This window comes from Anabrus simplex, chromosome 5, assembly GCF_040414725.1.
Source record: "Anabrus simplex isolate iqAnaSimp1 chromosome 5, ASM4041472v1, whole genome shotgun sequence".
In the NCBI taxonomy this organism is placed as follows: domain Eukaryota; kingdom Metazoa; phylum Arthropoda; class Insecta; order Orthoptera; family Tettigoniidae; genus Anabrus; species Anabrus simplex.
The window spans coordinates 402137941-402160646 of NC_090269.1; the positions used below are offsets into that span (position 1 = coordinate 402137941).

At 37.1% G+C, this 22706-nt stretch overlaps 1 protein-coding gene across 1 annotated transcript in view; it reads right to left on the minus strand.

Moving 5' to 3' along the window:
* The window catches only part of LOC136874177 (unconventional myosin-Ie), a 458144-nt gene that overhangs the window by 49693 nt on the left and 385745 nt on the right, over positions 1 to 22706 (minus strand). The window contains exons 14-20 of the mRNA XM_068227689.1: positions 19480 to 19617; positions 18019 to 18168; positions 9164 to 9308; positions 7951 to 8071; positions 7707 to 7870; positions 6205 to 6360; positions 1361 to 1500 (exon numbers count right to left, since the gene is read on the minus strand). Coding sequence (XP_068083790.1) covers positions 1361 to 1500; positions 6205 to 6360; positions 7707 to 7870; positions 7951 to 8071; positions 9164 to 9308; positions 18019 to 18168; positions 19480 to 19617 — 1014 coding nt within the window. The remainder of the gene's footprint in view (positions 1 to 1360; positions 1501 to 6204; positions 6361 to 7706; positions 7871 to 7950; positions 8072 to 9163; positions 9309 to 18018; positions 18169 to 19479; positions 19618 to 22706) is intronic.

Genomic DNA, 22706 nt, shown 5'->3' on the forward strand with positions numbered 1-22706 from the left:
GTGATAGGAGGCTAGCATACAAGATTTCGAACAACCCTGTGGATATCTTACCTATTCAAGTGTACAGTATGTGTCAGTCAGAAGTAAACGAGGAAGAGATCAAAAAGATATATAAAACGAAAGAGGAGGTCTTTGAAGAAAATGGTAAAGGGCCAAGTAAGAACAGAGAGGATGAGAGATTGGAACTTTGTGGTAGAAAAGAAGAGGCAGAAAAGTATAAGAGGAGATTCTGGACTAGCTCAATGGCACAAAAGGGAGAAAAAGGATAGTATTTTGTGAGAGCCTTAACCTCTGGTTTGCTAAAAGAAGTTAAGGAATCATAAACTAATGTCCATTTATAGGAAGAGGAATTAAGGGAATAATTTACCAAGGGAAATGTTTGATAAATTTCCAAGTACTTTGAAATCACTTAAGAAAGGATTAGGTAAACAATATATAGCAAAGTTGCCACTTGGGCAACAGCCTAAATGCAGTTCAGTGATGACTAATAATGTTATTTGTTTTACGTCCCACTAACTACTCTTTTACGGTTTTCGGAGACGCTGAGGTGCCGGAATTTAGTCCCACAGGTGTTCTTTTACGTGCCAGTAAATCTACCGACATGAGGCTGATGTATTTGAGCACCTTCCAATATTGATTGAGCCACTCAGCCCGGCTCAGTGATGACTGACTTCCTGTTTGTTTGTTTGATTGATGATTTATTGATTGACTGACTGAAAATTAAGAGAATACAGATAAAATGAATACTGGTATTCAATCCTTCTTTTTCTGATTATTTCTTTGTTGTACACAGTGACGGTAGAGATGGTAGTCTCAGTCCATCTCTGCGTTCTGACTCACTACTTCAAATGAATTTGACTACTAGTCTTCACTCTTTGTTGAGTGAGTAATACCCAACAATCGTCATTAATTTGGGATGTTTTGCAACCTCTGAGCTAAGCTATGCAGACAGTCGCAACTGGACTTCCCTAAAATCAGTAAAAGTAATTAGTCGGACGTAAAGCAATCATCATCATCATCATCAACATCAACAGGACCAAAACACTCTTCCAAGTACAGACTATGCTCAATAGTGTTCAAAGGATCTGGTGTCATGAATTGGCTATGCTGCTGGATCCACATAAATCAATAACATGCTTGATGATTTTGTTGAAATTTTAAATCATGTATTAATAAGTCAAAAACCTCAGTCTTTCATGAAATCAAAATCATATGAAAGAGAATTTCACAGTTAAAAAAATTTGCATGCATTCTACGTTTCAAACTGCAACTGTATTGGCACGAAGCTTGCAGTAAAGTCACCGAGCCATCCTCCACCAGTATGCAATACTGCTCTACGAAATTAATCCTAAAGAAGTACCTGTTGGAGAATGTGATGTTCAGATCTCTGTTCAAGTGTGCCTTGTACTTCTTGCTTAGGGAAAGCAAGAACTCAGTCTTGAAGACAATCTCCAAGAAACTGTCATAGTCATCTCTTGTGTGAATAATTACAAAATCATCCTGAAATAAAGGTACAACATTAACTAACATTACAGACTTTCAAGACTAGAGATACATTAAGTGAAATAACTGAATACTGAGAGATTTAACACTGCAAAAATATTTAAACTGAAAATCTATTTTGTTTCTGATAACAATCTAGCTGGATGTACCATTTTACCCTAGAGGTCTCTCTAAAAATGGCAAATAAGTTAATTTGGGAGGGAGAATTTACACAAGTAGTACAAACACCAACTTGTCTCAATAAGTTACTAGATGTATTCTTGGTTAAACCGTGGGAAATTGTTGATAAAACTGAGGTAATTGAAGGAATAGATGACCATAAGGCTGTAATAATCGATGTAGGACAGGTATCAAAAAGGCTTAATAAGACGGTCACACAAGACAAGAAATTGTACAGAAAAACTAAAGTTATGAATTCAGGACTTACCTTACATCACAATTTAGTTGTTGGATAAGTGAAGGGAGTAATGTGGATACTTTTGGGCAAACTTTAAAGGAATAATTTGGGAAGGAGAGAAGAGATTTGTACCTGTTATGTACGGTAAAATGACCTCAAACCCTGTTTATTGTACAAGGGAAATAAGAAAATTGAAAAGAAAATGTAGAATAGTAAACAGGAAAATCAAAGAGGATAGGGAGAGTAGAGAAACTAGAAAACACCTAATGAGGGAACTTAATAGAGTGAAAAAGGAAGCAAAAGAGATTTACATGAATGGCACACTTCAAGAAGGTAAATGGAAAAAGCTGTATTCATATATTAGGAATCAAAAGGGAAAAGGAATCCAAATTCCCACAATGATGGGAGAAGGGGGTGAACACTTTTTAACAGATATTGAGAAAGCAAATCTATTCAGTAGGGAATTCAGAGGTTCAGTATAAGATTGTCAGAAGTTAGAAATCAAAACAGAAGATAGAGAGGAAGAGACACATAAGGAAGCAAGAAGCTTCTCATTCACAAATGAGGATATTTTCACAGAAATCCAACTGCTTCAACAAGGAAAAGCAGCAGGGAGTGATCAAATTACTGGGGAGGTATTAAAGACAATGAGGTTGTACACTGTGCCTTATTTAAAATTTCTCTTTGACTATGTCATAAATAATAGTGTTATACCAAAGGAATGGAAGGAATCTATAATAATACCAATTTATAAAGGAAAGGGTGATAAAAGAAAATCTAACAACTACAGACCAATCAGCCTGACCAGTGTAGTTTGTAAAATACTGGAGAGTTTAGCACGCTGAAGACGATGTCACCCCTCATGGGGTGACACGGTAATGTGTCCAGGACTCTCAACTTTAGGCTGTCGCGCGAAACTAGTGTTACCATTCGCTGTTGTATTGCATTGTTTGTTCACGTAAGGTGTTCATAGAGTGCAGCATGGTGCCCATTCCTTTCTCAGCACGCTGTGCATTGTGCAACAGACAGTGGAATTTCTCTGGGATTTGTCACCCCATGGGGTGACATGCGCTACCATCAGAATTTAATTATTAATGCCAAGGAAAATAATGTGGATTGGAGCCTATTATTGCTTTATTCTTACAAACTATTGTTACATAACTTCAGAAATGGTTATTATTAGATCAATGGAGCTTCATTGTTCTAAGAAAAGTTAAATTTTTATATATTATATATATTTTTTATTTTTATTTTTTATTTTTAATGTTATTTGTTTTACGTCCCACTAACTACTCTTTTACGGTTTTTGGAGATGCCGAAGTACCGGAATTTAGTCCCGCAGGAGTTCTTTTACGTGCCAGTAAATATACCGACACGAGGCTGACGTATTTGAGCACCTTCAAATACCACCGGACTGAGCCAGGATCGAACCTGCCAAGTTGGGGTCAGAAGGCCAGCGCCTTAACCATCTGAGCCACTCAGCCCAGCAAAGTTAAAATTACAAAAGAAAAAAAAACACATCACAGATGACGCTATATAGTGCTAGTCATTGAATTTTATGCCATAGTATAAATGATATGAAAGGATAACAGTTTTTACAAGATAGACATCACTTGTGAACCAACTCATAGTGAGGTTTGCATAAGAATGCTTTGTCCAGGCAATGTTTACAGTATGTTGTTACTTTCTTCGCTTTCCTTGCAGCCTGTTGACCTCCAGTTTCGTTAACTGCTTTGTAGCATATGCTGTAGTATTTCCTTCTCTTCCGTGTGGAATTTCCAGCCTTTTAAGTTTCTTCCATCTCCACAAGGAGATGGATACCATGATTGTGACGAGGTGTTTCTACTTCATCCGACAAGCACATCAGGTCAAGAGCACATTTCTCCTTGAAGGTAGCGATGGACATTTTCTGCAGCTTTGGCACTGTCTGATAGTTTCTGTATGCAAGCCATGAATTCACCAAGCTCGTTCCAATTAGTAGTTCCGTCGCTACCTTCTGATACCATCTCACAGTTTTCCGAACAGGTGTATTATAGGATGATAGCTGATCAGATACATCAATGCCAGGCTTTGCTTTGTTATAGTTAATAACTATAGATGGTTTGAAAATTTCCGTGTTACTCCTATCATATTTTCCTGAAGATACGAATTCTAACTGGTTCTTAGTCGAGAGCATATAAACCTCTCGCTTGTCCATCCATTTCAATGCTAGGATACCATTCTTTGATTCCTTAGCAACCATTTCTCCTTTCTTGACTCTTTCCTCTATACCTGGTGGAAGCCCAACTCTATTCTTCCGCAAGGTACCAACCAGATGAGTGCGTCTAGCTGGGAGTTTATTTGCCAGATCAACAGACATGTAAGACCCCAACTATAGTATGGTTCCAGTGCATGGGACCCTCACCAGGATTACTTGATTCAAGAACTGGAAAAAATCCAAAGAAAAGCAGCTTGATTTGTTCTGGGTGATTCTCGATATAAGAGTAGTGTTATAAAAATGTTGCAAAGTTTGGGCTGGGAAGACTTGGGAGAAAGGAGACGAGCTGCTCAACTAAGTGGTATGTTTTGAGATGTCAGTGGAGAGATGGCATGGAAGGACATTAATAGACAGGTAATTTTGAGCGGTATCTTTAAAAGTCGCAAAGATCACAATATGAAGATAAAGTTGGAATTCAAGAGGACCAATTGGAAGCCCATGAAAGAAGTAGGTGGATCTCATCAAGAACAATGTACCGAAGAGAGGTTATGACTGGGACACGGGAGTGACTAGAGTGTAAACGGACAGAATGAGATGGAGGGACTCATTTACCACACCCAAGCAACTGGAGATTGTTCAAGATGATGATGATGATGACGACTACTGTTCAAGCATGAATGACTAGAATTTAAGATAAAACTGAGGTCAAGCCTAAGGTATTCCAAATTTTTGTTTAGATGTACTGTATATTTCTTACGAACACTATATTTCTTACAAACACATGAACATCTGCAATAATAACATACGAGGACGGTTTGAAAAGTTCTCAGAATCACCGCTAGATGTCAGTGCTAGAACAATGAGGTTCCTTTGTGAGTGAACACGTGGCGCGTCAGTGCTCCAGCTGCAGGAGTGTGGTAGTGATGACTCTTTGTTGTTGTTCCCGCGTAGTGATTTGTGACAATGGAAAAAACTGAGATTCGAGCAGTGATTAAATACTTTGTAAAGAAAGGTATGAAAGCAAAGGAAATTCATGCCGACTTTCAGAACACACTGGGAGACTCTGCTCCTTCATTTTCAACTGTTGCCAAGTGGACCAGCAAGTTTAAATTTGGTCGGAAGAGCTTGGATGATGATCCGCGTAGTGGACGGCCAAAAAGTGTTACGACCCCAGAATTTATCGCAAAAGTGCATAAAATGATCATGGAGGATTGTCGACTGAAAGTGCGGGAGATTGCTGAAGCTGTAGGGATGTCTTCTGAATGGGTGTATTATATTTTAACCGAAGAATTGGGTATGAAAAAATTATCCGCAAGATGGGTGCCGCAGCTCTTGACATTGGACAATAAACGCACCAGATTGGAAATGTCCGAACAAAGTCTGGCCCGTTTTCAGTGCAACCAACAAGATTTTTTGCGCCGGTTTGTGACTACAGATGAAACTTGGGTCCACTACTATTCCCCAGAGACAAAACAGCAGTCAAAGCAGTGGAAACATGCTGATTCACCGCCACCAAAGAAAGCAAAGGCAGTGCGTTCAGCCGGAAAGGTCATGGCCTCAGTTTTCTGGGATGAAAAAGGCATTCTGCTGATAGATTATCTTCCTACTGGCCAAACAATTACGGGGCAATACTATGCAAACCTCCTAGACCAACTACAGGAAAAGATACGCGAAACAAGGCCTGGTTTGGCAAGGAAAAAGGTCATCTTTCATCAGGACAATACTCCGTCGCACACAAGTGTTGCTGCCATGGCAAAACTTCATGAACTGAGGTACGAATTGTTGCCACATCCACCTTATTCACCTGATTTGGCATCATCAGACTTTCATCTATTCCCCAAGCTGAAAATTTTCCTCGGTGGACGGAGATTTTCTACAAGGGAAGAAATGACAACCGAATTGGAGAGGTATTTTGCAGGCCTGAAGGAATCTCATTTTCGAGATGGGATCAAGGCATTGGAACATCGCTGGACCAAATGCATTAGTCTACAGGGAGACTATGTTGAAAAATAAAAGCAGTTCCACTGAGGTAAGATACTTAATTCTAGTACATTCCGAGAACTTTTCAAACCACCTACGTATAGTCAAATAATCAGCATGACCTTACCTGAAGTAAGCTGACAGACACATTGCTAATATTCTCAAATTCAATCTTCCTTTTAGGAACTTCAACATATTTTCCTTTCTCTGGACCTTTCTTTACTTGTTCACGGCCAATCAGGAAGACAGCATGAGATGTCAGGATAAGATCTCTACGAGTGGCCTAAACAAATATTATAAATTGTAATTAATGTGGTAAAAGAGAAATCTATGAAACATACATAAATGTATATGAAGCCAATCACACTGTAGTTTTAAATTAATGTAGTGAGCCATCTTCAGATCAGGAGAGATTATGCACAACTACAAATTTACATACAATAAGCGCTGTATACAGACATTCTTTCTTCCTTTTTTTAAAGTATTTGGTAGAGTCCATTTTGTTGAAAAGTTTCTCAGTTAATAAACATAGGTACAAGCAATGACAAAACAGGTCGAATTATGTGATTCAAACACATTTATAAATGTTACCTAAATTCTTAATCTTCACCAAATTTTGTTACAAAATTAATATTTAACAATTGAAGAAATAAATTTTGAGGTCATATGCTCAGGTGATGGCCAGTCCTCTGGAAGACCACTTCAGTATTTCCTGGAAGGGATGAACAGGTCAGACCAGTGGCCTCCCAGCCAGCCTGAGGACATGCCGCGGCCTCTTCTTCTATTGTGCTTTGGTCTGGTTTCCCTGTGGGCCTTTTCAAAGACAAAATGAGAATATTCCTTCTGTAGCTGTACCTCAAAAATTCCAGTACTTCATCAAAAGAAATATAAATACAGGGCCGCCACAAACGAGGAGTTGTTGTTGTGTTGTAATGTTGAGTGTTCCACCAGGGATAGTGTCAGTTGTGGAGTTGGAGAGTAGTAGCACAGTTGTCGTCAGGGTTGTTACTGGAGCGAGTACGATGAAGAGTAATGTTAAAGTGTGGCTACTGTTGTTTAGTGGTGCTGTGTTATTGTCCTGCCAAGTAATACATGCTGTGTAGTCCACTGTGTAGAGTGGACATGGTGAGTATGAAGTAACTGAGTTGACTATGTTAACAGTGTCAATGACTGAATTCACCTGGAGTCAAGCCAAGGAACAGTCATCGTTTATTGCGACTCTGGCAGACTGTGTATTCAAACCTGTGTATGTGAAGCTGCTGTGAGGAGTGAATGGTAGTGCAGGCAAAGTGAAAGTGAGATCTGTCAATCAGGATTATCAGCAGGTAATACCAGCGAGCCAAACTACCTGCTGTGAGGAAGACAGAGACTTTGTAAATAGCCACAATTACGGGACTGTTGTCATCCATTCTCAAATATAACTGTGTATGTACTGTATATACATGTGCGCACTAATCTAGGCCATCTTAGAATAAATTAGATCCACAATAAAACAGACAGTGTTTTATTTGTAACGATATAAATGACAAACTCTAATAATAATAATATATCTAAAACCATCACTGTAAATGGTGAATATGCCTACTGTTCAAAACAGAATAAAAATAGGACATCAGAAAAAAGAATTACCTTGAAGCGACGGTCATATTTCTTCACAACTTCTGCAAAAAATACTTTTTCTCTTCGTCCCACAAGATTCTGAAGAACTGGCCTGGCATCCAGTCCAATATAATCACATGCAAAGTTGCGATTGATAGAGAATTTTCTACGCTCCTTCTTGCCAAAAAACATATCTAGAACAAAGAGTATCAATATTTATGAACTATTAACACTGGCCCTTTCTAAAATATGCAGAAATTAAAAAGTAACTTACCTGATGCTTCATCCTTTTGTTTTTCATTCTGTCTGCGAGCAAAATACTTCTTGAAAGCTTTCTGGATAATTCGAGCATACTGGTTGAACTTTCTCTCTCGAAGTTCTTCCAACATGAAAAGCTAAATATCAAAACATGGGAATGAAAACAAATTATACACCACTACTACCATATGAAATAGAACCACAACATAATTTATATAAGGAGCATCATTACAAAACATATAAAGTCTACGTGGTCTTCCAATGGATCGTCTTCCTTTACTTTTCTGTCCAATTCATTCTTTGCAGTTCTGTTTGCTGGCATCCTCTTCATGTGATCAAACCATTTCACTCTTGTACCTGGATCTTATTGAGGAGTGAACCATCTCTTCCTACTTCTTCTCTGATCTCATTCCTGACCTTGTCTTTCTTGCTTTTCTGAATCACAATGTGGAGGAACTTCGTTTCACCTGCCTGGAGTTTAGAATTATCTCTATTGGTCATTAAAATTACTTTCGAACCAAATAAGACATATTAAGTTTCTAAACAGCAAGACCTAGGTATGTTCCAGAATGAGTTACAACTGAAACCTTTTCTTAACAAACAAAGGCACCATTTTCACCAACAAATTTCACTTAATCCATTTTGAACCAATCCACTCAACATTATAATTTTTATACAAAATGATCGTTCATAAAGAACATCAGGAGTGATTACCGTTAACATTTCCACCCCACCCCCCCCACCCCCACTGCAACTCTAATTCACTTTCTTCTTCTGACTGTTCTCCCACAGGTAAGTAGCCCTCCATAGTAATCAGAAGTGTATAGTGATGCAATAAACATGCACAATGTAGGTTGCAAGACAAAAATTGCTATGAGAAAGAATATGAAATTACCTCATCTGATTCAACAACATCAAATGCAGATATTTCAACCCTAGATGCATTTAATATGTTTGGCAACAATGCTCCTCACATATATTTTTAATATAATTTTATATCCACTGAATTATCACAAACAGATCATTATGTAATGTTTCCTGTATCCATGCTAAATGGGCTAAATTCCATTTCCTTTTCAAAACCTGTTTTTTAACATTCTCTATTTATGTCATACTGAATTAGATTTGACAGACTGGTAAAGAGTTTTAAATTAAATGAAATCTGAAGAAAAATGGTTTCCATCATAACAACATATACTGTGCTAACACACTGAAATAAAATTGCTTACCGATTCAGGAGCCTTGATGAACACCTTGGTCATTCCCAACTGATACTGGCTCTTCTCCATATTAACACTGTTCATGATCCATTCAATGCCCTGTTTCTCATTCCCACGCCATGCAGGCCATGTTTCCTTAGTAAGGATGGCATACCTGTATGTACACAAATAAATTTATTGTGGTATTTCAATTCTGTCACGCAATAAGAAATTACTATCATTATTAATAACAACAATAACTTTGTGTGCATGTCTGGTTTGTCAAAAACAGCACAGAAGAAGAAATCATTGAAAGTTTATATGTTTATTAATCCTTGGGCTTAGTATCATTCTCAGGATTGTTATTTACAAATCTGCCTGAAACAACTAGTGACTACAAGGATCCAGAATACTACAGCAAGTTTGCACATTAGTAAGCTACAATGAAGGTGAAATATAAGAAAGAGATTACTGGTTTGCAGTGAAGGCAAGAACACAAGAAAAAAATAACTGGGCTCAATTACAGTTACTTGAGAAATATTTTACTATTTATGATTAGAAATTAACTTTTCAACAAGTAATCAGTGAAACAATTACAATTACTTTACAGAATGTTAATCTTAAAGATACCGAGCGTGATAGCTGCAGTTGCTTAAGTGTGGCCAGTATCCAGTATTCGGGAGATAGTGGGGTTCGAACTCACTACCTCCTGGATGCAAGCTCACAGCTGCGCGCCCCTAACCGCACAGCCAACTCGCCCGATGGTTCTGGGGTAACAGAACTGAAAAAGTTATCTTTACCATAACTTATTTTTTCACTTTTCTGCCTCTGAGCAATGTTTATCTATATATATAAAATAACTTGTCGTGACTGACTGACTGACTGACTGATTCATCATCGCCGAGCCAAAATTACTGGACATAAAGGAATGAAATTTTGAGCATACATTTATATTACGATGTAGGTGCTCACTAAGGGAGGATTTTTGGATATTCCGTCACTAAGGGGGTGAAAAGGGGGGGGGGGGGGGTGAATTTTTAAAATGAGTATATCTATTTCTCGAAATTTTAAAAGTTTACAGATGTAAAAATTGATATTTAGATTCTCCATTAAAAATAAAGAAACACGTATTTTTTTGTTTTCAGAAAATGCCATTAAGAGGGGTGAAAAAGGGTGAAAAATTGGTTGAATACCTTTTATGAGGATACTTATATCTCAAAAACTGAAGATGTTACAGACATGAAAATTGGTATTTGGAGTCTCCTTTAAAAATAAAGAAACACGTATTCTTTTGTTTTTGAAAATTCCAATGAATAGGGAGTGAACGGATGTGACAAACAGGGAGGAAATTTAAAAAATTATATCTAGGACAACAATATATCTCAGACACTTAACATGTTACAGACTTGAAAACTGGTACTCCTGTAAAAGTAAAGAGACTTAGATAATTTTTTTTGGAAAAACCACTTAAGGGGGGAAAAAAAAGGGGATGAATTTTTAGAATGAGAATATCTACAGCATATCTCAAAAACATAACATTACAGAAGTGATAATTGGTAGTTTTAATCCCTTTCAAAAATCAGAAACATGTATTTTTTGTTTTCGCAAAAAACACTTGGGGGAGGGGGGGAAGGGCGGGCAGAAAGGACTGAAAAGTGGGTTGAATTCTTTGTATTAGGATACTGATATCTCAAAAACTGAAGATGTTACAGATGTAAAAATTGGTGATTGGAATCTCATAAAGAAATGCTTTTTTTTTTTTTTTTAATTTCTTTCGAAAATCCACTTGAAAAAATTGAAAAATTAGTTAAATTATTTGCATGAGTCTACTTATATCTAAAAAACTATAGATGTTGCAGACATGAAAATTGGTGTTTGGAATCCCCTTTAAAAGTAAAGTAACACATTTTCCTTTGATTTCGGAAAATCCCATTAAGGGGGGTGAAAGAACTGAAAAATTTATTAAATTATTTGTATGAAAGTTGATACAGACATGAAAATTGGAATTTGGATTCTCCTTTAAAATAAAGAAAAGTGCATTTTAGGGGGAAAATAAACTTGGGGGGGACAGGGTGTGCAAAGGAATTGAATTCCTTTTATGAGGACAAATATCTAGAAAACTGAAGATGTTACAGTCGTGATAATTGGTATTTAGGAGCTCCTTTATAAGTAAACACGTATTTTTTGTTTTCGGAAAATTAACTTAAGGAGAGAGGGTCAAAGGAATTGAAAAAATTGAATTCTTTTAATGTGGATACTTACGGTATGTCTCAAAAACTGATGGTTACAGACGTGAAAATTCGTGTTTGGAATCTCCTTTAAAAATAAACACGCATTTTGGAGGGGGGGGGGGAATCAACTTAACGGGAGTGGGGTGAAAAAGGAGTTTAATTCTTCTTGTGAGGATACTTATATCTCAAAAAAAAAAAAAGATGTTATAGTCGTGAAAATTGGTATTCGGAATCTCTTTTAAAAATAAAGAAACACATCTTCTTTTCTTTTCGGAAATCCACTTACGGAAGGTGGGGGGGGAGAATTGAAATATTCGTTGAATTATTTGTATGTGGATACTTATATCTCTAAAAGATAAAGATGTTACAGACGTGAAACTTGGTATTTGGAATCTCCTTTAAAAATCACGTATATTTTTGTTTTTGGAACATCGACTTGGTGAGGGGAAGGGTGAAAGTAAGTAAGGAAGGAGTTGAATTCTGTTTAAGAGGATACTAGAAACTGAAGATGTTACAGGCCTGAAAATTGGTATTTGGAATCTCCTTTAAAAATAAGGGAACACATATTTTTTTTGTTTTCGGTAAGTCCACTTAAAGGGAGATGGGGTGGAAGAAAGGGAAAAAAGAAGTTGAATTCATTTTATGAGGATACTTATATCTCAAAAACTGAAGATGTTACAGACATGAAAGTTGGTACCTAATTTTGAATCTCCTTTAAAAATAAAAACACGTACTTTTTTGTTATTGGAAAATCCACTTAAGGGGTTGAAAAGAATTGAAAAAGTGGGTGAATTTTGAAAATGAGTACCGGTATATCTGCAGTATATGTCAAAAACTTAACATGTTACAAACATGAAACTTGGTATTTTGAAAGCCCTTTAAAAATACGGGAACACGTACTTTATCTTTACGGAAAAGGCACTTAACAGGGGGTGAAAATAAGTGAATAATTTTTAATGAGGATGCTTATATCTCACAAACTGATGATGTTACAGACACGAAAATTAGTATTTATAATCTCCTTTAAAAGTAAAGGAACATGTGTTTCTTTTTGTTTTTAGAAAATGGGAAGGACTGATAAAGAGGTTAATTTTTTTAATGGGGATTCTTATAGCCTATCTCAAAAACTGAAAATGTTACGACGTGGAGATAGATATTTGGAATCTCCTTTTTAAAAAAAGCATTTTCTTTTTTTTTTTTTTTTTTTTTTTTTTCGATTTGAGAGAAGACTGTTTCTTATACGTACAGTTCTATGTTGCATGGTCATCTTAGCCCCAAAAGGCAATAACACAAACGTGGTTTACAAAGAGTTTGCAGGGTAAATGAAACTCAATTTGTCGGTGAACGTTTATACATTAGGGATTTTCAGGTAATGTCTTAGTAAGGTACCGAGGAACGATTAATTTTATTATTTTACAAAATCCACGCGAGCAAAGCCGCAGGTAACTGCTAGTTACTAGAATATTACAATTACAATTTTATTTCAAGAAGTAAATTATGAGTAAAAAATACATTTTTAAAAAAAGTAACAATCACAAGTAAAGGTTACTAAGAATGTAATTGTTACATGTAGTTTGATTACTTTCATTAAATTACTTCCGAACTAGAGTTTGTAATAGTAGTTGTAGTTGTTGTTGCTGTTGTTCTCGTTGTCTCAAGGGAGATGTGAGAAGTGGATAGAGGTCAATGATCCACTGCTCGACACAGGAGCTCCTTGGATAACGTCGACAGAAGGAGAAGGAAAACTGCAGAAACCGATGGTGGCACCTTAATGAGGCTAGGATTGTCTGGGAGAATAAGGAGGTCCCTGAGGATTGGCAAAAAGGAATAATCATCCCAATTTTCAAGAAAGGTATTGAAGAACTAAAGGGGAATTACTCTGATATCCCATGTTGCTAAGATAATGGAGAGGATACTGGAAAAAAGGATAAGGTTGAGGGTTGAAAATCAGATACAAGAAAATTAGTTTGGTTTCAGAAGTGGAAGGTCAACAATAGAGCCCATTTTCATTATGAGACAACTAATGGAAAAGCAATGGGAGTATAGGAATGATATGGTGATGATATTCATTGACACTGAAAAGGCATATGACAGTGTCTCCAGGACTGAAGTTTGGGACAGTCTGGTGCAAAAAGGAATTGGACAGGGATTAATAAAAATGATCATGGCAATGTACAAGGAATGTTGTAGTTGTGTGCAAATACAAGTTGGCAGGACAAGTTGGTTCAAAACCACTAGTGGGCTGAGACAGGGAAGTGTTCTATCACCAATCCTGTTTACAATAGTAATGGATGTCATCATGAGAACAGCAAAGGCAGCATATGGAGAAAGTGAAATCAACATGCTGTTATTTTCAGATGATATTTTGATTTGGGGAGAAAAGGACATGAACGTTCAAGAACAGTTGGAAGTGGTGAATGGGAAGATCGAAGAATGTGGATTGAAAATAAGTGTAGAAAAGAGTAAAACTCTTGTTATGACTAGAGGGGAGAAAGAAGGGAAAGGTCAGATTAGACTTGCAGACAAGCCCCTGGAAGTAGTGGAGACGTTCAAATACATGGGGAGTAAATTAATGGAGAATGCTCGACTGGATGCTGAAATTAGTAAGAGGATTCAAGCTGGAAGCCGTTTCTATCATAGTGCAAGAAACATGTTATGGGACAAAGATGTACCAATGGAAGCAAAGGAAACTATGTACAAGATGTATTACATACCCATAACAACTTACGAAGCAGAAACTTTGACAATGACAAAGAAGGATAAGAGTCGAATGCATGCAACTGAAATTAAGTTCTTGAGGAGTATGAAAGATAGGAAAAACTAGAAAGGTTCCACCTTTTCAATACAAAAATGTTATAGGTTTATTTATAACATGTATTTGCACTTGGGACTAGTTTCGACGCTGTGTTGGCGTCATCATCAGCCAAAAAATGGGAAAATAGGCCAGTGTGTAGGCATTCATATTACACAAGGTGTTACATTAAACAATACAAATCTTGCAAGGAGATAAAAACATGGATGAATATAGAAACAAATGAATCGTTGAGAAAGCAAAAGTTATACATGTTAAAAAATAACCTTAACCACACATCTTGCAGTGCGAAAATATTCTTCTTGAATGATTCCTGAGTATAAAACACACGCGCACACATTTCTGAAGAGCCAGCAGGCAGGACAAAGTAAAGTGAAACCTTAAGGGATCTTCTGAGAAGAGTTCATCATTTTTCTATGTTCCGATTAAATAATGAAGTCTCCCTTGAGTTCCTGATAAACATACACAACAGGAAATTCTCCTTCACTCTCAACAATAGCTATAAAGACCAATGGTAAATTTCATTTTTCAAAGACGTGAAAGCATGATCTTGAACGTGATGTAACTCCTTTCATTTAACCCATTTTTTACACAAGGTGTTACATTAAATAATATATCTCACGAGGAGATAAAAACAGGGACGAATGTAGAAACACATGCACCGTTGAGAGAGCAAAAGTTGTACATATTAAAAATAAGCTTAAACACATAACTTGCAGTGCGAGAATATTTGAATTTGAAAGATTCTTGAATAAAAGACGCACGCCCACACACTTCTAAAGAGCCAGCAGGCAGGAAAAAGTAAGGTGAAACCTTAAGAGTTCTTCTGAGAAGAGTTCATCATACTTTCAATGTTCCGACTAACTAATGAAGTCTCGTTTGAGTTCCTGATAAACATACACAACAGGAAATTAAACAATATACATCTTACAAGGAGATAAAAACAGGGAAAGTTATACATATTAAAAATAAAAAAATAAAAAAAAATAAAAAAAAATTAGGTTAAATGAAGGAGTTATATCATGTTCATAATCATGCTTTCACGTCTCTGCACAATATTTAAAATGAAATTTACCGTTGGTCTTTATAGCTATTGTTGAAAGTGAAGGAGAATTTCCTGTTGTATATGTTTATCAGGAACTCAAGGGAGACTTCATTAGCTAGTTGGAACATAGAAAAAATGATGAACTCTTCTCAGAAGAACTCTTAAGGTTTCACTTTACTTTTTCCTGCCTGCTGGCTCTTCGGAATTGTATGCGCGTGTGTTTTGTATTCAGGAATCATTCAAGACGAATATTTTCACACTGCAAGATGTGTGGTTAAGACTATTTTTAATATGTATAACTTTCCCTGTTTTTATCTCCTTGTAAGATGTATATTGTTTAATTTCCTGTTGTGTATGTTTATCAGGAACTCAAACGAGACTTCATTAGTTAGTCGGAACATTGAAAGTATGATGAACTCTTCTCAGAAGAACTCTTAAGGTTTCACCTTACTTTTTCCTGCCTGCTGGCTCTTTAGAAGTGTGTGCGCGTGCGTCTTTTATTCAAGAATCTTTCAAATTCAAATATTCTCGCACTGCAAGTTATGTGTTTAAGCTTATTTTTAATATGTACAACTTTTGCTCTCTCAACGGTGCATGTGTTTCTACATTCGTCCCTGTTTTTATCTCCTCGTGAGATATATTATTTAATGTAACACCTTGTGTAAAAAATGGGTTAAATGAAAGGAGTTACATCACGTTCAAGATCATGCTTTCACGTCTTTGAAAAATGAAATTTACCGTTGGTCTTTATAGCTATTGTTGAGAGTGAAGGAGAATTTCCTGTTGTGTATGTTTATCAGGAACTCAAGGGAGACTTCATTATTTAATCGGAACATAGAAAAATGATGAACTCTTCTCAGAAGATCCCTTAAGGTTTCACTTTACTTTGTCCTGCCTGCTGGCTCTTCAGAAATGTGTGCGCGTGTGTTTTATACTCAGGAATCATTCAAGAAGAATATTTTCGCACTGCAAGATGTGTGGTTAAGGTTATTTTTTAACATGTATAACTTTTGCTTTCTCAACGATTCATTTGTTTCTATATTCATCCATGTTTTTATCTCCTTGCAAGATTTGTATTGTTTAATGTAACACCTTGTGTAATATGAATGCCTACACACTGGCCTATTTTCCCATTTTTTGGCTGATGATGACGCCAACACAGCGTCGAAACTAGTCCCAAGTGCAAATACATGTTATAAATAAACCTATAACATTTTTGTATTGAAAAGGTGGAACCTTTCTAGTTTTTCCTATCTTCTATTCTCAGTTCAATACGGACCAAAAATGAAACTCTTATGTTTAAATGAGGAGTATGATACAGAAGAGTAGCAGAGACAAAATAAGGAATGAGAAAATCTGGGAAGAAATTGGAGTGGAAAAAATTAATGATAGAATAGAGAAGAGCCAACTGAGATGGTTTAGGCACATCAAGCAAATGAGTGATGAAACAATGCCAAAAAAGGTGATGGAAATGCAAATGTAAGGAAGGAGAGGTTGAGGACAACCACAATTGAGATGGAAGGACACAATCCAATGCAGTATTAGAGAAATAAACCTGGACTGGGACACAGTGTTGGAGGAGTGGTGGAAAGACCGAAGAAAGTGGAGAGGAACCATATTTGCCCCTACCTGGCTACAACTGAATATGGGAAATGATGATGATGATGATGATGATGATGGTGATGGTGTCTAGGCAAGATGAGGTGCGAGATAGTACCCTACTGCTTTCTTCACCAGGCTTGTTTGAACTGCACTTTTCATAACATCCAGACACACTAGTTGTGCTCCGAATGCAGCACCACTCATATCTCAGCAGCCTTCACTATCAGCATCATAAATCAAACTGTAACTGAAGTGAAAGTTACAATTTTCTCAGGTCTGTGTCAAGAGATAGATGTAAAAATACCGCATCCATCCAGAGACAGCAGCAGGCAGAGCGTGTTATTTATCAGGGATTATTTCTTTTCCTCCATTCCATAACAAAAATGCATGATAAACGCAAGTAAATAAGGTGATCTTTCTTGTATCAGGAATGGCAGAAAAATCCTTCTATTATAAATACCAGAGGATCACACCAATTTTGCATTACATCATGATGCCAAAGATTTAAACCACATACTTCTGGTAGATGCTGAAGTATTCTGTTCACGATATCTACATTAGATATGTAAACAACTGCTTTCCAGAAGAGTTTTACTGGAGCTTCACAAAGCTATAGAATTCACTGTCAAGGGAGTCAACAAACTGTCTCTTCCAAACTTTCAGTTGTACATTTTTTTAAAGTGTCATTTAAAAGAACAACTGCGTTTGTCTGTAAAAGTGTGTGTAAGGGGGAATGAGGGAATGGTAGACTGATAGAGTTAAAGGAAATATGTGAACACAGGAATGAATTATTAGCTGTCAATAGAGACAAAGAATGAGCAGTTTACCTTGCACAGTATTTTGTAAACCATGTAAATATTCTAAATAATACCTTATAAAGCTTGTCGTTTTTCCCAAGACCTTCCATATTTCTGTCTGAATTAAGGTAAATAAATTCATACTATTACCAATTTCAAAACAATCTATGTTCACCACTGAACACAACGAAATATCATTCGATCATTCATTCCTTCAAATTATATTGTCAACATCATTTGAGGAGTAAAGTCATATACAGTAAGATAGGAATGTATGAGGTTTGTGCAATTTGATGGAAGTCTGGCCAGAGGCACTCATAACACAGCTTCAATCAAACAATTATTATAATACAGAAAAAAAAATTACATGTGCATTTAAAAATTAGCAAAAAAAATACCTATTGAGGAACTTGCTGAATGGTCTACGGTATGCAAATCCTGCTCGCCGCACACGGATGTTCTCCTTCAAACCCAAGTATTCTACTTGATGTTTTACTCTCAGCTCTTCCCAATCCCTGGGTTTCTTTGTTTCATTTGGTTTAATACACCTAAAAGAATAAATAATGTATTATGAATATGAAATTCATTTTGCATTTCAGAACAGATGTAAGTAATCAAATTTCTTTTGTAAGAATGAAGTTGAGATAATGTACAATACTAATATTTTATTATTCAGGTTTTACGTAACAGGAGCTTACTGTCGTCGTGTCTGCAAAATACAATATGCAAAATTTTTCAGCACACAACTTTGGCTAGTAAGATTCTGCCATCTAAGTTATAATATTGTGCAAATTATACCAAAGAATTCTAATTTTTAATGAGATGTGCTGCAAGTCAGTATTCTCCGTCAACATCCGTTACAGCACCGTTTTCAAAGCACAATGATGTTATGTAACCATAACAACATGAAGTGGCTGAATACATGACACAGATGTGAACTAAATAGATAAACAATAATGTTATTGCCTTTATATCCCACTAACTACTTTTACGGTTTCTGGAGGCCCCAAAGAGCAGGAATTTAGTCCCACGGGAGTTCTTTTACGTGCCAGTAAATCTACTGACACAAGGCTGAGCCAGGATCGAACCTGCCAAGTTGGGGTCAGAAGGCCAGTGCCTCAACTGTCTGAGCCACTCAGCCCAGCAAACTAAATAGATAATTTTATATTTAGAAATTATTAATACAAATAGAGGTTGATATTGTTGAACCCTGTAGTCAACTTGGGGATCTAGAGTTGATTGTTATGTAGCCTTTGTAATTGTACATGTTTATTGTTATCTACCTCTCTACAAGCCACTGCTGGCTCTCAGCTGACATGAATTCCTATTAACATCTGACATCAGCAATCACCTTTAACTTTTTGTATTTTATAATTTTCCTGTGTTTATTCAGGTTAATTCCTGAGTGCAAAGGTGACCGGCTGTACAGCTAACTACTCTATCCCACTTAATGCTAAGGTTACAGTAGTGGAAGCCTTTACCTTCCACTCCTCTAAGGACCTTCATGGTTTTGCTTATAAAAGAAAATGTTTGGTTTCCTTACAGGTACTGAAGCGATTTCTTCAATCAAAAATATTAATTATCTCACACACTGAAAAATGTAATGTTTAGTCAGTTTAAATATGATACCAGAAGTACAAAAGGTCATCCATTCTCATTAAATCAAGAGGAAAACCTCAATATTTCTTTAAAATGAAGCAAGCTGTATGCAGAAATCAATCTAGAACATACAAAAGTGATGAGTGAAATACTCATCTTTAAAATTCATAATACTATTGAAGAATTACATAAGAGAAATGCCTAAAAAATACCCAACACTACAATACAATATTAATTAATACCTTAAAATTTATACTCACCTAATATAATGAGGAGTACATTTCATGAGTTCTTCAACTAGCTTATTGGCCTGAGTTCTAATTTTGCTTCCTGCAGTAGTGGGACGTGACTTTGAACTGCTGCTCACCTGATCGGGAAATAGGCTGCGCAGGAATGGACTGTAAAAGTTAAAATACAATTCAGTTTAAAATGCACTATGAAAATTTTTGTGTCTACTGCCTTGATATTTAATAAACAGATGAAAACACATTATTTTTATCTATCAAATAATGATGATGATGATCCTATGCAACTATTAGATAGTGTGATTTGATTGACAATTTCAATATTCCTTAAACATCACCAACTAGCACCACTGTTGTTAACATCAAAATCCAATAGCAACTCTAAAACTCTATTTAACTAGAAAGTCATGAGCATCAAGAGTTGTATTTGCAGCTTGAACAGTATATACCGAGATATATTTTAATACTGCTATAGCACAAATGACATAATATGCTACAGTCTTTACACACCTACCAACCTTGATCAAGACTGAACCCTTAAACTTACATACAAAAGGTTAGCTTGCAATGAACTTGCCCTATTGTTTAAAATACGTTCATTTGGAAAGAAAAAAAAAAAAAAGCACCAGTAAGGATTTTGTTGGAGTCGTATGAAACTTAATACAGATGATTGTAACTTTGATGGTAAGTGATTACAATATCAGAGAAAAAGGATAATTTATTGTGGAAAATTGAACAGTTAAAATGAGACTCTAGTCTCCGCCTCTATCTTGGATACAAGATGTGGTACAAGTGGGCAATGAAAAATACACGTTTCTTGTGGCGTCCTGCAGGATATCTGTCCATATCTGCTGCAACTGGTTCTCTAGATCATGCAAACTCCTAGACTGCTGAAGTTCGCACCCCAGATAGTCCCAGACAAGTTCAATGGATGATAACTTTGGTCGTAAGGCAGGTCATGGAAGTATGGCAACATCGTGGCCGCATTCGTGTGTAACTCACACTCTGTGTAGCCGAGCATTATCCTGCTGGAAAATACCTCTTGGAAAACCTGTCATAAAGGGCAACACATGTGGCTGTTCTGCACATATCGTTGTGCTGTCACTGTCCCTCGTATCAGCACTAGCGGTGACCAACTGTCAAATGCGATGGCTCTCTACACCAAAACACCAGCAGTGTGGGCAGTATGTTGTACCACAGCAAAGGCAAGATTAAGGTGCTCACCACAACACTTCTAGACATGAACATGGCCATCGTCAGTGCACAAAGAGAACCTCAATTCATCACTAAAAACAACTCAGTTCCAGTTCATACCAGTCCAGGTTTGTAATTCACGACACCACTGTAAACTGAGACGATAGTAGGTTGGCATCAATAGCAGGATACATGTAATGGATGCTGAGAGAGTAAGTTTCATTCAGTCAAGCACTAGGAAATAGTTTGGGCAGACACAGGAGCCTGTAACGATGGTGCCACATGTGAATGGATAGCATAGATGATCTGCTCATATTTGTCGGAGGATCTGATGATCCTCCCTCCTGGTTGTCAGTCAAAAACATCCTGAGCATATTTGCCATTTGTGAGAGCCCTCATGCATCTACTAGTACCAACACGTCCTATGAGTCTGATCAGAATGTCCTCAATGACGGGTGATATTTGGTACAAGCAACCAGCTTCATGCATTCTGTTTTGCACCCCCTCTCAAACACAGAAAACTCTGTGAAATCTGTCTGAATGAATCATAGAGGCAAGTTGCATGATCGAATAACTTTCCACAAATGCAAGCAGCGCTCCGCTATGTGCAAGCACATTTAAGGCCTCTGGTGGCAAGACTGTTCAACTAATCATGTCACTACACTAATCATTTTACTATCTTCTTGAGATATAACTGCATGTTGAGTTTTGACAACTCCTTCATGTGCGATTATTTTTTGCAAATTGGTGTAACACTACTGACTTGTCTATGAACACAGGAAGTAGATAACTAACCAAGTGCGCTACTCACAAGAAAAGTGTCACACCCTTCATGCCAAGACCTACCTTGAAACTTTGGTGAAATAACCAATGTGCTATGAGAGAAGACCACATGTACAAAGTTAGCTGCCAGTTTCCACTGTGGGCCGATGACCTTCGATGTGAGGCCCCTTAAAACAACAAGCATCATCACCATCATCATCAGTTTCCATTGCGAGGCTCAAAAATTAACTCCTGATGCACATAAATAACAGGAAAGTGATATAAGTCGCAAAAGTTTGATCAGTACAGCCCTTACTGTGGCCAAGCCAGCAGCGGGCAGAAAACTGCAAGTCAAGGTCCGCACAGATCGTTAATAAGGCAGAGATGTTCAGCTGTGCGGCATTACCATCTGGCCGCAAAGGATTCCAGCTTCAATTTGGGAGCTCTGAAGTGGGTACAAAACAATTGGCAGTAGGCTATCCATGGTTTTTTCGTTTTGTTTTTTATGTCACACCAACATAGATAGGTCTTACGGCGACGATGGGACAGGAAAGGGCTAGGAGTGAAAAGGAAGAGGCCGTGGCCTTAATTAAGTTACAGCCTGGTGTGAAAATGGGAAAACCGCGGTAAACCATCTTCAGGGCTGTCGAACATGGGGTTCGAACCCACTATCTCCCGGATCTTAAAATTTTTCTTTCCATGTACCTCGTCGAGGAATGTAAGTCTACGTTAACAGCTATCTTTCTCCATGTGATCTACTTGTAGCACGTCGATTATGTCACCAAAGATTCCAGGTGGATTTCGGTAAGAAAGGTGTGGTACTCCCCTTGTCCGTCAGTCCACACATAAGACAAAGGTGCACGGAGGCTTACAGTGCAGTAGTCAGGCAGAAGAGGAACAGACATGAAAGAGGTTGACAGGAATAAAGGACGACACTAATTTTCAAATCAAACGTAATGTTATTGATTTTATACCTCACTAAATATTTTTATGATTTTGGAAACACTAATATAGAGGGTAAAGAGTGAGTCTTAATTTCACAGAAACGATGGAGTAAGTTTGATGACCGACTGATTATCTTCATTACCATAAAGGTAGGGCTGTTGGTTAGAAAAATTCAAGAAAGTAGACTGCGGAGGTTTGGCCATGTGGAGCAAAGACCAGAAAATTATGTGGGGAAAATAATGCGGAAGCCGGAGGTGTCAGGAAGAAGAAGTATTGGCAGGTTGTAAGAAAAAAATAGATGAAGATCTGAAAGAGGAAGCCCTGAATAGAGGGGAATGACA